Source organism: Macaca nemestrina, chromosome 17 (assembly GCF_043159975.1).
Source record: "Macaca nemestrina isolate mMacNem1 chromosome 17, mMacNem.hap1, whole genome shotgun sequence".
Classification (NCBI taxonomy): domain Eukaryota; kingdom Metazoa; phylum Chordata; class Mammalia; order Primates; family Cercopithecidae; genus Macaca; species Macaca nemestrina.
The window spans coordinates 66260921-66274609 of NC_092141.1; the positions used below are offsets into that span (position 1 = coordinate 66260921).

General features: G+C 44.0%; 1 protein-coding gene across 2 annotated transcripts in view; it reads right to left on the minus strand.

Moving 5' to 3' along the window:
* The window catches only part of LOC105472105 (enhancer of zeste 1 polycomb repressive complex 2 subunit), a 44922-nt gene that overhangs the window by 7499 nt on the left and 23734 nt on the right, over positions 1-13689 (minus strand). For both annotated transcript variants that reach the window (XM_071083182.1, XM_071083181.1), the window contains 9 exons: positions 12489-12665; positions 11309-11411; positions 10660-10823; positions 10182-10273; positions 5779-5959; positions 4842-5038; positions 2156-2247; positions 1166-1206; positions 211-336 (listed from right to left, as the gene is read on the minus strand). In XM_071083182.1, the coding sequence (XP_070939283.1) occupies positions 211-336; positions 1166-1206; positions 2156-2247; positions 4842-5038; positions 5779-5959; positions 10182-10273; positions 10660-10823; positions 11309-11411; positions 12489-12665 (1173 nt within the window). The remainder of the gene's footprint in view (positions 1-210; positions 337-1165; positions 1207-2155; positions 2248-4841; positions 5039-5778; positions 5960-10181; positions 10274-10659; positions 10824-11308; positions 11412-12488; positions 12666-13689) is intronic.

The following is a 13689-nucleotide window of genomic DNA, read 5'->3' on the forward strand; positions in this document are numbered from 1 at the left end:
ATTTCTGCTTTTACAATCATGAACCTAAACGTTTTCCAGAAATGACTCTTGCAGATCTCATGCACTTATTTCATTTGTAGAATCCCTAAAACACAGCAAAGAGACTATCAGAAGGCTCATAAGTAGTAAAGGGCACAGGAATGGGGCAAGCCTAGGGCACACTGGTGCCGACTGTTTTGGTAGACTATAGGGAAGACGCAGCACACTTACAGTCTGGGTTGCACTGGCAGAACTTCTCACAGAAATTCTGAGTCATGATGCAGGGGCAGGTGCTGTCACAGGGGCGGTCTGGGTGGTCACAGGGTTGGTAGTTGTACACTTGTGTGGAAGAGTTATCTAGGAGAGAGAACAGAGGAAGACGCTGCTGTGACCGTACGCTCCAGCTATCTTCCCTCCCAAGTGTCCAGCTGCCCTGATTCAGAGGAGGCTGGTCCTAACAATCTCCTTGGACACACATTTAGCACCTGAAGTGAGAAGACAGGGATGACTGTTATTCATAACCTGCAATGGGGTGGTCTGCTTTGTGGGGAGGATGTGGAGATGCTACAGAGAAGTATCTAGAAGTGGTGTCAGCTTCTTCCTTTGAAAGGTGATAGGGAAGCTATTCTAAACATTAAATGAGGTCTGGAACCTAGCAAATGGCACACTAGAAAAGTCACAGACTGGCCAGGCACAGTGGCTCATGCCTGTAATCCCAGCACTTTGCGAGGCCAAGGCAGGTGGATCATTTGAGGTCAGGAGTTTGAGACCAGCCGGGCCAACATGGTGAAACCCCATCTCTACTAAAAATACAAAAATTAGCCGGGAGTGGTGGTACATGCCTGTAATCCCAGCTACTCGGGAAGCTGAGGCAGGAGAATTGCTTGAACCTGGGAGGCGGAGGTTGCAGTGAGCCGAGATTGTGCCACTGCCCTCCAGCCTGGGTGACACAGCAAGGCTCCATCTCAAAAAAAAAAGAAAAATCACCGATCACAAGGCCCCTAATGCTACCTCCTAAGAGGTCTTCTCAGTTGCAGTGAGAGGCTGAGCTGTTCTCAGTTGCTGCAGAGAATTCTGCAATCTGCGGAAGTGGCACAGGGTCAACAAGTGCAGCTGTGGGGTAGGGTGATGACCATAGGGTGAAGCCTCCAACTGAACTGCTGAAGAATGCCCTGGTAGAACTTACCTTTCTTCAGCTGAATCTTCCTGCAGTGTGCAGCCCACAATCTGAAAAAGACAGGAAGAATAAGTCTCAGTCACGGCTCTAGGGAGCTCTGTAAATGCAGGTAAATGACAACGTGACTTGCTCTGAGGGACTGTGTTTGATGACTGGGGAGTATCTTCCCAAACCCCTCAACAAGACGACTTTGGTACACAGAAGCAAGAGTCCAGCCTAAATCCAGCTGGCCTGTGCTACAAGATTTAAACTTAAACACACCCCTCCCAAACGACCAAATAACATAAAAGAACACAACACAGAAACAAAAGAAAGCCCAAGCCTATCGGTCTATTATAAAGCTATTGTTTGTCTCCCCATCTCCCCCTTTGTCTTTGTGGAGGTGGAGATATGGGGGAGTTTCAAGATGGGGAGGTGGGAAGGCCTTTCAGGAATCTTCTCCCAAAGAACTGAAAGGGAGGAGTCACAGGGATTTCCTTCTGTATCTAGAAGTGGTGTCAGCTCCTTCCTCTGATAGGTGATAGTCATTAGGGAACAGAGCCAGGGTACACAATTTTTTAAAAAAAACTTCTAACCTAAGTAAAGGCTAGCTAGAAGACAGTGTTATTATGTAACTCAGAAAAACAACACAAACCAAACAAATAAATAAACTCTGGTCAGAGTTGAGAAATGGGTAAGGTGGTAACTAAACCAACAAGGAGAAATGGCTTCGGAGTGGAGCCATGAAGCCAGCTCATGTCCTATTGGCCAGGAGCTTAAACAGAAAAACAGCCAGTTATGTCATGGTCCACAGCACCTGGGGACAAGCAGAGGGCTGATCCAAGGCACAGACCCTTGGGGAGCACTCAGGAGGCTGGCTCTCAGTCATGTGATGCCAAGCTGATGGGCTTACACAGCCTGTGTGGTTGCTAAAGAGGGAGGCAGATGGGAACTCCAAGGGGAGGTCAGAGCACAGGGAACAGCCTGGCTGTAAAACAAAACACTTTGTCCAACCCTTGCCTGTGCTTTCTTTTCTTCTTCTGTGAGGGGTTCATGAGCTCATCTGTTGGCAGCTTCAGGATAAGTGATTCTTTGACTGCAAACTGAAAGACCTGGAAGAGAAATCCAACAGGGCCTGTCACTCCTCGAGCAAGGGGGTCAGGTAAGTGGCCCAACTGGGTGCTGGTCTTGGGAGGGTTCTGAGGAACTCAGGCAGCTGACTGAGCCTCTTGTCAGTCAGGGAGAGACAGAGTGCCATTGGGAGATTGGGTCACTGGCTCTGAAGTTCATTCCTAATTATTTATCCTGACTCAGGAAAGGAGAAATACTGAGCACAGTAACACACCCCTGGCCAGAAGCTGTCACCTACTCTTTCTACCAAGCCACAGGTAGAAGAGCGGGCTGATTGTGACCAATAGTATCTTCTTTTTAGGAAGGGTAACTCTGTGCCTTGTGTAACTGAGTGTAAGGCAGGACAGGACAGAACAGGAATGGTTTCAGTGGGCTAAATATTAGCTCCCTCTGTTGGTACAAATATGCCAGAGCTTTGGCCATTTCAATAGGATGCGTTTTTTCTCTTAAAGCACTGGTTTTTAGTTTTTCCTTTTCTTTGTTGGGGCTATTGGCCCTTTGGGGGGATCTTTGAAAACTGTAAATATTCTCAGGAAAATACAGACAAGAATATTTTTGCATACAAATCCATAGATGGTTACATTGAGAACCTGTGACTCAGGGAAATAGGTATGAGCTCCAAAATGAAAGCAAAGGGCACTTCAGCTTATGGTTCTTTTTTTTTTTTTTTTTTTTTTTTTTTAGAGAGAGGGTCTCACACTCTTGGCCAGGTTAGAGTGCAGTGGTGCCATCATAGCTCACTGTAGTCTAGAACTCCTGGGCTCAAGCCATCTTCCCACCTCAGCCTCCTGAGTACTAGGACTACAGGTGCATGGCTTTTTGTTTTGTTTTGTTTTGTAGAGACAGGGTCTCACTTTGTTGCCCACACTGGTCCTGAAATCCTGGCTTCAAGCGATCCTCCCACCATGGCTTCCCAAAGCACTGGAATTCTAGGTGTGAGCCACCTCGCCCAGTCCATGGTTCTATTAATTGTTCTCAGTACAGGAAACATGAAGTAGAGGCCACAGAGTCTCCTCTCAGAAGCTAGGAAGCCAAAGCACTGGGGTTCCTTTCCTATTGGACATGCTGGCCCTGACACCTGCCTCCCTGTCCCTGTTCTTCAGTCTGTCTTCTCACTGTGGTCTTTTCCTGTATCCGGAGCATCAGTGGCTGCTGTCAACTATGTTTCTCGTGATGGTATGAGTGAGAAGGGTGAGGTCCAGGCCCAGCTATTGGGGGTGATAATTAGAAAATCCAGTGATGGCCAAAATCTAGTGGTGGCTCGCATCTTAATTCCAGCACTTTGGAAGGCTGAGGCAGGTGGATGGCTTGAGCCTAAGTTCAAGATCAGCCTGGGCAACATGGTGAAACCCCACCTCTACAAAAAATTTAAGAATTAGCTGGGCTTGGGAGGCTGAGGTGGGTCGATCACTTGAAGTCAGGAGTCTGAGACCAGCCTGGCCAACATGGTGAAACCCCATCTCTACTAAAAAAAATACAAAAATGGCCAAGCACGTTGGCTTACGCCTGTAATCCCCGCACTTTGGGAGGCCGAGGCGGGTGGATCACCTGAGGTCAGGAACTTGAGAGTAGCCTGGCCAACATGGTGAAACCCCATCTCTACTAAAAATACAAAATTAGCTGGGCATGGTGGTGCATGCCTATAATCACAGCTACTTGGGAGGCTGTGGCAGGAGAATCACTTGAACCTGGGAGGCGGAGGCTGCAGTGAGCTGAGATCGCGCCATTGCACTCCAGCCTGGGCAACAGACCGAGACTCCGTCTCAAAAAAATAAAACAACAACAAAAAAATTAGCTGGGTGTGGTGGTAGACACCTGTAATCTCAGCTACTTGGGAGGATGAGGCAGAAGAATCACTTGAACTTGGGAGGCGGAAGTTGCAGTAAGCCAAGATTATGCCACTGCACTCCCACCTGGGCAACAGAGCGAGATTCTGTCTCAAAAAACAACAACAACAACAACAAAAAACCAAATTAGCTGGGCATAGTGGCCTGCACCTGTAGTCCCTGCTACTTGGTTGGCTAAGGGGAGAGGATTGCTTGAACCCAGGAGGCAGAGGTTGCAGTGAGCTATGATCATGCCACTGCACTCCAGCCTGGGTGACAGAGCGAAATCCTGTCTCAAAGACAAAATGAAGAGAATCTAGTGATAGAAAATGTGGAGAATAAAATGACTGAGGAGGCTGGAGGAGTGGTGGAGGGAGCGGCAGCTGCAGCAGTATGTGCGCTAAAAGAGCCACAGAAAGACCTGGGAGTCCCTTCTAAGAAAGGGGTACACATTTAGAAAGGAGACCGGAGCCAAAAAAAAGAAATAAAAGAGTACAGGACCCAGAAGCATTAAATAGAGGCCAGACAGAAATGAGCATTCAGCAAGGAGGAGGCGGGTCCCCAAACATCATTAGGCCTGGCACTTGCAGAAGGACCATGTTTGGGAAACTCACAGATGCACAGGCTCATCAGGGACTGAACTTAAGACAACTTCTCTCCAGACACACAGCCTAATAAGATGGCAAAGGGCTGGACACAGCAACACGTGAAAGGAGGGGCCCATTTGTTCTGCTGCTTTCAGATGGTACCTGCTTGCACGTCTTAGTCCCTAGAAGCCTGGCTATTGAACAGAAGTTGTTGAAATAGGTGCCATGGAAGACTCGAAAAAGAGATTCTTCAGCCCCAGTCCATTCCACAGGCTCCGAGGGTGCTTCCACTACACAGAGCTGAGGTGGGGCTGGACTGGCCTTCTGTTTTGTGGGAGTCTGACAGCGAGAGTTAGCCTCTGAGAAGGGAAGAAATAACAGAATCAGAAGAAGGTACAATGCAGTTGTCATCAGTAGTTTGTCACAAACTCAGAAGTACTTCATTTTGCTTTAAAAGGTAGTATAATAGTTAGGAATGAAAATATTCCCTATCTTTAGGCCAGGCATGGTGGCTCACGCCTGTAATCCCCGCATTTTGGGAGGCTGAGATGGGTGGATTCCTTGAGCTCAGGAGTTCAAGACCAGCCTGGGCAACATGGCGAAACCCTGTCTCTCCTAAAAATACAAAAATTAGCCAGGCGGGGTGGCTCACGCCTGTAATCCCAGCACTTTTGGAGGCCGAGGCAGGAGGATTACCTGAGGTCAGGAGTTCAAGAACAGCCTGGCCAACATGGCGAAACCCCGTCTCTACTAAAAATATAAAAATTAGCCAGGTGTGGTGGCAGGCGCCCGTAATCTCAGCTACTTGGGAGGCTGAGGCAGGAGAATCACTTGAACCTGGGAGGTGGAGGTTGCAGCGAGCCAAGATAGTGCCACTGTACTCTAGCCTGGGCGACAGAGCGAGAGGCTGTCTCAAAAAAAAAAAAAAAAAAAAAAAAAAGAAAGAAAAGAAAATATTCCCCATCTTTACTGTTTACAAAACTTGTAGAAAGAATTTATAATTTTTAAGAGGTAGTAAAGTTAAGTGTCAGGCAGTGATCCTGGGTTTACCAGAGTCCTTGCATGGAAAGAAAAAGTCTTCATTTTCTGTTCATCGTACCAGAAGAACTGGAGGCCCAGTCATTGCCTGTGTCCCTGTCACTGTCTCCTTCTTTAGTCTCAGCCACAGCAGAGGCTGAGGCGTTGGAGCAGGAAGCACTGACCATGTGGTGCCTTCTCCGGCGACGACCAGAGCACTTGGAGCGGGGGTTGTGGAGCATGGCATATTCCTTTGCTCCTTCCTGCAGTGGACACATTACAGACAGGAAACAGGAACAGGCCCAGAGTCACCATGTTGATCTCATCACCACAGACCTTCATTTTTACAACATCTGTGCTTAAATACAGTAATAGTGTCTTTTCTCTTTCTCTGTACCATATAATAAGTATGATCACGTAACAATGAGAGAGCTGATTAACAAAACTTAAAAACATATTTTTTCACAAAAGAGTTGTCCTATAATCTTTTTTTGTGTGTGTGTGAGACAAGGTGTCTCTCTGTTGCCCAGGCTGGAGTGCAGTGGCCTGTTCATGGCTCACTGCAGCCTCGAATTCCTGGGCTCAAGTGATTCCCTTGCCTCAGCCTCCCAAGTAACTAGGCCCACACGCACATGCCCCCATGCCAGCTAATGTCCTATAATCTTAAAAAAGATATAATCTATGCATCTGTGTCTTCAATTTTCCTGTGAGTTGTATCTAAAATTAACTTGCGTGTTAGTTGTTTGGAATTTGAGAACACATTCTCCTAAGGATGAAGAAATGAGATTCAGAGAGCGGAAAAAACTAGCTTGAGAGTATGCAGCTAATAGCTCCAGAGGGGTATAGGAATCAGTGCTCCTTGTCTCCCTAGGCCACTATTCTTTCCATTCTACCACACTTTCTCTGTTTCCTTAATAAAATGTGTAATGCTTAATCTGTACAATCTTACTACTTAATTTTGAAACTTCCTCCCAAATCTGTGTATGAAACTCAGAAGAACATTGTTTCATTATTTTACAGCTATCACCCCCTTTTTAAAAAAATGAAGTAATTATCACTCAGCTAGATCATCAATATATTCTCATCAGACTTGGTTTTCAAAGACTTCCTAGCTGTTTCTGAAAACTAAATCTATTTCTACAAAATAAAGGTTTATCTTCCAGGGACATTGTCTAGAGGCACTCAGAATGGTCCAGCATTTGACATACATGTAGGCTTTTCTACAATACAGCCTTTAACAAAACTAGGCTCTCCTGAGCCCCTGGTAATAGAACTGATTACCTTTATACCAAGAGGGTTGGGAAAGCATTGAAATCTGCATGTGGAGTGTGCCCAGCAGACTTCGGGGGGTTGTGCTATGAGACCTAAAGTTCCTATGAGATTGTCCAAAACAAAAAAGCACATCAGCAGGGCCTGTGGTGTATCCGTGTGTGCTGAATGTATTGGTACAGGAGCAAGTGTGAGCTCCTTATTGAGGAGCAGAAAATTGTTGTGAAAGTGTTGAAGGCACAGAGTCAGAAAACTCAATTTAAAAATGAAGCTTTTTTGAGTAATAAAATGAAAAAAAAAAAAGGTTAACCATCATTGAGGATATTTGGAATTTGGAATCATATACAGTAGGGCCTAAAGGAAATTCCAAAAGAGAAGTTTTGAAATTAACTGAGCCTGATATTATGTGCCTATGGTGTGTGTGAAGTATACAGTATCACTTATACTATTTTAAACATATATATATTTTTTTCTTTTCTTTTTTTTTTTAGACAGAGTCTTGCTCTGTCACCCAGGCAAGTAAGTACAGTAGCATGATCTCAGCTCACTGCAGTCTTGACCTTCTAGGCTCAAGTGATCCTCCCACCTCAGCCTCCCAAGTAGCTGGGATTATAGGCGCACACCACCAAGCCCAGCTAATTTTTGTATTTTTTGTAGAGATGGGGTTTTGCCATGTTGCCCAGGCTGGTCTCGAACTCCTGGGCTCAAGTTATCCACCTGCCTCAGCCCCCCAAATTGCTGGGATTACAGGCATGAGCCACCATTTTAATATAATGGTCAAACATTTTAACATAAATAAAATCAAGTTTCTAGACCTAATTTCTAGGTTATAAGGAAAAGAAGACAGAAGAACAAAGAAATGACACTGTGAAAAAACAACAGATGAATCCAGGGTGTGGGTCATCCTACAAGACAACCAGCCTGGAACTTTTAAAAAGATTTAAAAAGTGATAGAATTATTTGACATTAAAAACGAGTAAAAAGACATAATAAGGCTGGAGGCCTTATTACACCTGTAATCCCAGCACTTTGGGAGGCCAGGCAGGCTGATCACCTGAGGTCGGGAGTTCAAGACCAGCCTGACCAACATGGAGAAACCCTGTCTCTACTAAAAACACAAAAATTAGCTGGGTATGGTGGCACATGCTTGTAATCCCAGCTACTTGGGAGGCTGAGGCAGAAGAATCATTTGAACCCGGGAGGCAGAGGTTGCAGTGAGCCGAGATTGCACCATTGCACTCCAGCCTGGGCAACAAGAACGAAACTCTGTCTCAAAAAAAAAAAACCAAAAAACAAAAAACATAATAACCAAATATGATGCCTGACTGGATAATCCTGGTTTGGAAACAAAACAAAACACAAAAATAGCTATTCTTAGTACAGCTGAAATATATTAATAGAATGGGTAGTAGAGGATATTATACAATTTTTGTTAATTGCCCTAGGTGTAATAATGTGGTTATGTAAGAGAATGTCTTTATGCTGAAACATTGACCAAATGAGCATCACAATGTCTGCAACTTATTGTCAAATGGTTCAGCAAAAGATATACATACACAAATATATGGAGAAAGGAGATATAGAAAAAAATGTTATCAAATCCAGGAAGAAGGTATATTTCAACTCTGCATGATTGAAAATGTTCTTAATAAACAGTTGGGAGAAAATAGTCCAGCATTATATTTAATATGAACTCAAACCTAAAACGCAATAAAAGAAAAACTGTGCGTACATATCTCTGTAAGTTAAACATGCATACATTTCAGGCATTGGCAGCATCTTTGTAATACATGTACAGGGTATCAGGGTGACTCCCGTGAGAAGGGCAATGCCCTTTTGACTTATATAAATGCAGGTATGTTGACATAACACGGTATATATTTTTTTAAAGCATGGAGTAATTTCATTTTATTATTATTATTTTTTGAGATGGAATCTCACCATCTCACCCAGGCTGGAGTGCAGTGGCATGATCTCGGCTCACTGCAGCCTCCACCTCCTGGGTTCAAGCAATTCTCCTATCTCAGCCTCCCAAGTAACTGGGACTACAGGCATGTGTCACCACACCTGGCTAATTTTGTATTTTTAGTAGAGACAGGGTTTTACTATGTTGACCAGGCTGGTCTCAAACTCCTGACCTGAAGTGATCCACCCTCTTCCGCCTCCCAAAGTGCTGGAATTACAGGCGTGTACTACCACACCTGGCTGAAAAACATGGAGTAATTTTAAAAGCATGACATGTGGAGTTAGACCCTGGCTTGAATTTCATCACTGCCATACCACTGACTTATCAACAAACTTTAGGCAAAATATATAACTTCTGTAATCCATAGTTTCCTCTACCTCATGACACTGTTACAGGATGAGAAGAAGACAAGGTATGTTAAGGGCCTACTATGGTACTTGGCACATAGGAAGGAGTCAATACACATTAGGAAAAAAATAAACCCAATAACATCTATTCTTTTGCTTTTACTGTACGGCCCATTTTCCACATGTGTGCCCAACAGCATTCTCTACCATCTTTCTGTCTATTATCCCACTAAAGATAGTTCCAAAAGCACTTGGCTGGCTATATAATTTTAATAGGTGGCAGAAATTTTATCAAGGTATTTTACTCATCGCCTAGGCTCATCCTATTGTGTAAAAAGCCAAACTGTCTTTGGCAAGTCCAATTGATCTATTTCCTTCTAGCTCTCAGTATATTGCCTCCCCAATATGCCAGGTTATTTATGCTGCTTCATAAGGTCTGTCCATCGGGGAAGGGTCCATCTGATCAATCACAACAAGACATCAGCATCATCTCGTGCTATCTGTCTCATAGTTATATGTGTTTATAAGAAGATAGCAAAGAAACTAGAGAGCGTACGCACCCCCCCGGCACACACTTTGCTCCAATTCTAACAATACAGTTTTAGGCTCTGAAATCTAAGCAGATGATATTTAGCGCAGGCAAGCCTTTAATGATTTTTGAATCTGCACTCCATCAGACTAACTTTATAGCCCTACCATGTCTGGGGAGTTCCTTAAGAGCGGTCCCACAGTAACTGGGGAGCTCCTTAAGAGCAAAAACCATGTTTTATTTGTGCTATATGACCCCCAGAGTGCTACGTACTGGCTCACGTGGCTTGTGTTCCCAGAGGCAGAAAGCCTGAGGACCATTTCCTGCTCAATCTTCAATGAAGTTAATAATGCCAGAACAGCTTAAGAACATACCAGCAAAAGGAAGCAGTCTGTGCCACATGGTTCTGGTTCAATCTTGATTTCTTTATTCTTGCGTTTATATACATTAGGGGTGGCATGAAAAGCTGGAAAACAAAAACTGTCTTGTTGCCAGTGGTCTATCCACTTGACAAGATGAGGAAAAACAAAATTGAATTAGAGAGCTATTGTAGGAGTTAGAATTCGATATAAACAGCTACTATCAGGGTGCACAGAATTCAATCATTTCTGACGCCAACACAATGCTTTCAAAGCTAGGAGGTCCTGAGGGACAGATATATTGCTGGTGAGCCTGTCCCGATCATGCAGAGCATGTTGCACTATAATTGAACGAGGCAAAATAGAACTGGCCCTTTGTAAAACGTCAGAACAGAAGCCAGGAACTCTAGACGAGAAACCAGAACAAAGAGAAGGAAATAGTGGCTGGGGATGGAAGAGAGGAGAGCATTTCAAACAGAGTAGCCCCACTCACGGTGAAGGAAGCAGTCGTATTTAAAGCAGCGCCGGCAAAAAAGTGTGTGGAAGGAGTGCAGAGATTGCTCCCGCTGCACAGACTTGGCATTGGGGCCATCGATGTTGGGTGTGCACTGAGGGGGAAGTGCATTGGGGTCTGACATCTCTGTTAGCTCTCGATACCTATTTAAGAAAAGAGAGATAAGAGTTCCTCCAAGGGACCGCCTCCACTGAGGAAATACAGATTGGGTACTGACAGTAGCCCACCTACGGTCTGCCAGGGGAGGATGGGTGTTTTTTATAGGTCTAGTTGATAAGAGAATGGTAGATAACTAAAGTGGGTACACCATTGTAATTATGCTGGGTTGGGCAAATGTTGGAAAGTAAGGGGAGGGAAGGATTTGATAAGATGGTGCTGGAGCAACTCTCCAGAAAAATGGCAGAGTAAAAGTTCTCTGCCCAGACCCACTCAAAAGCCAGTATACGAAGACCCTTAATATAGTAAGGGGGGCATTCAGAGGTAATTGAGTAAGCAAAAATAATCCAAGTACAGGCAAATCATAATGCCTTTACCATAAACAAAGCTTTTTAAAACCAAAAATTAGAAGGGAATAAAGGTTTTGTCCCGAGCACTCTGTATACGGCCTAAGTGGGACAACTTTCCCTACCTCTCCTTCATGTCATCTGGGACACCATTCTCAGGGAACATTGAGGCAATTGCACTGAAGATCATGTCATTTGGGAACTGTTTCTTGGAACTCTTTTTGTTGCCTGAATTGAAAATACAAAAAGCTCCTGAGTGCGATTATCAGAACATGCAAACAAATCTGTGCGATCTGTGCAGCATTTTGATTAGAGCTGCTTTGTTACCTAACCACTGATTGTTTGGAGATACATAAACATCAGTGCTATCTGAACTTATCTGATATAGGCTACCAGTAAATAAGGAAGTTAGAGTAGTCTACATACTAACCACAAAATCCACCGTCCCAGTTAGAATCTGGATGTGAGGTGGCTCACGCCTGTAATCCCAGTCAGTACTTTGGGAAGGGCAGTACAAGGGGGCAGATCACTTGAGGCCAGGAGTTTGAGACCAGCCTGGCCAACATGGTGAAACCTCAACTCTACTAAAAATACAAAACTTAGCCAGGTATGGTGGCATAGGCCTGTAGTCCCAGCTACCTGGAAGGCTGACACACAATAATCACTTGAACCAGGATGGCGGAGGCTGCCGTGAGCCGAGATTGCGCCACTGTACTCCACCTTGGGTGACAGAGCAAGACTCTGTCTCAAAAAAATAATAAATAATAGATTTTTAAAATAAAAATAAAAATTTGGAGGTGAAAAGAGTGTTCATGGAGAGACCTGAACACAGAAGAATCCTATCATAAAGTGGATGCTGAAGAACTAGACTGATACTATAATTATGATATAATAAAAGAGAATACACTATGTCCCTGGACATAGTGTATAATTACATAACATATAATATAATTAAGGTATTAAATTTTAAATTAAGTAAACAGTGACATGGAAAAGTACTCATAAGATTAAATAAAAAGGGATATACAATTTGATATATACATATACATAAATTGGCATGATCCCAATTTCACATAACACATATAATTAGAAATGAATAGCAATTATTATTCTGTCAGTTCTTCTACTTTCTTCTTCACCTAAGTCACAGCTACCTGAAGCTATCAGTTAATGATCATGTTCTCCTTTTAAGTGAACCAACAAGAAGCACCAATAGCCTTTAATAGGCCACAAACCTTTCCAGTTCTTCCTTCTTCCCTATCCCTGTCACTTTAAAAACGGAATAAGGGAGCCAGTGCTATGTACCTTCAATAGCATGTCGCTTTCTCTTTCTTGTTACTGGCAGATCTTCTTTGCTGTCATCCTGCTTTCCATCTGAGGTGTCATTGTGCCCATCCTCCTCCTCATCTGAGTATTGATTCAGGGCATCGACCAACTCCAGAAAAACAGCATCACTAATCAGGACGGATCCAGGGATCATCTCTGAAACATGAGGATTCGAAGGATGAGCAGTGGTGACTTCACATTCCATTAGTTCCCCTAGGCAGGTTTTCTTGTGCTCACTCCAGAGGCCCAGATAAGTCACATTGTGTACATTTTCACATGGGAGATCTGGAAATTACAATCATTTGACTGGCTACTACACATGCAGTAGGCAGCTGGCTAGAGTAGGAATACAGCTATAGGCTTTATTCTTTTTTTTTTTTTTTTTTTAAGACAGAGTTTTGCTCTTGTTGCCTAGGCTGGAGGGGCGATCTCAGCTCACTGCAACCTCCACCTCCTGGGTTCATGTGACTCTCCTGCCTCATCCTCGCGAGCATCTGGGATTATAGGCACGTGCTACCACCCCGGCTAATTTTGTATTTTAGTAGAGACGGGGTTTCTCCATGTCAGGCTGGTCGCGAACTCCTAACCTCAGGTGATCCACCTGCCTCGGCCTCCCAAAGTGCTGGGATTACAGGTGTGACCCACCATGCCCAGCCATAGGCTTTATTCTTACTGAAGAACTTCACTTCCTCAGTCACAAGTCAACTCTGATTCTGGTTCAAAATCTCACGAAAGTTTGTCCAAACAATCTCCGGTAGGGCAGAGAAAAAATAAAAAAATGAAAATTCTCTTGGCTTTGCTGCTGATGAGTCAGTAATGACGTCTCTAAATCAAAATACAGCAATTTTTCCTAAAATTGTACTTTATGGAGATGTACTACAATTTAGGAGGTCTTTGAACACTAGGAGGCACTGTGGACAAATAATGTAGTTCAACAGCATCACAACAGTGCCTACAATTGTCGAAAGAGCAGGTGGGGCTGTTGGTTTACAAATTGATGGGGAGCCTCTCCTCTTTCCATTTCTTACACATGGACAGACTTTTCTAGAATTATGACTAAATCCAAACAATTGCTTTTAGGAAATTCAGATTATTAAAACCATCTAGGGGATGCCTGGATCAAAGAAGTATGGCAGAGAGGCTCACTGCCATTCTCAGAGAAAGAGAAATAAAGAACAAA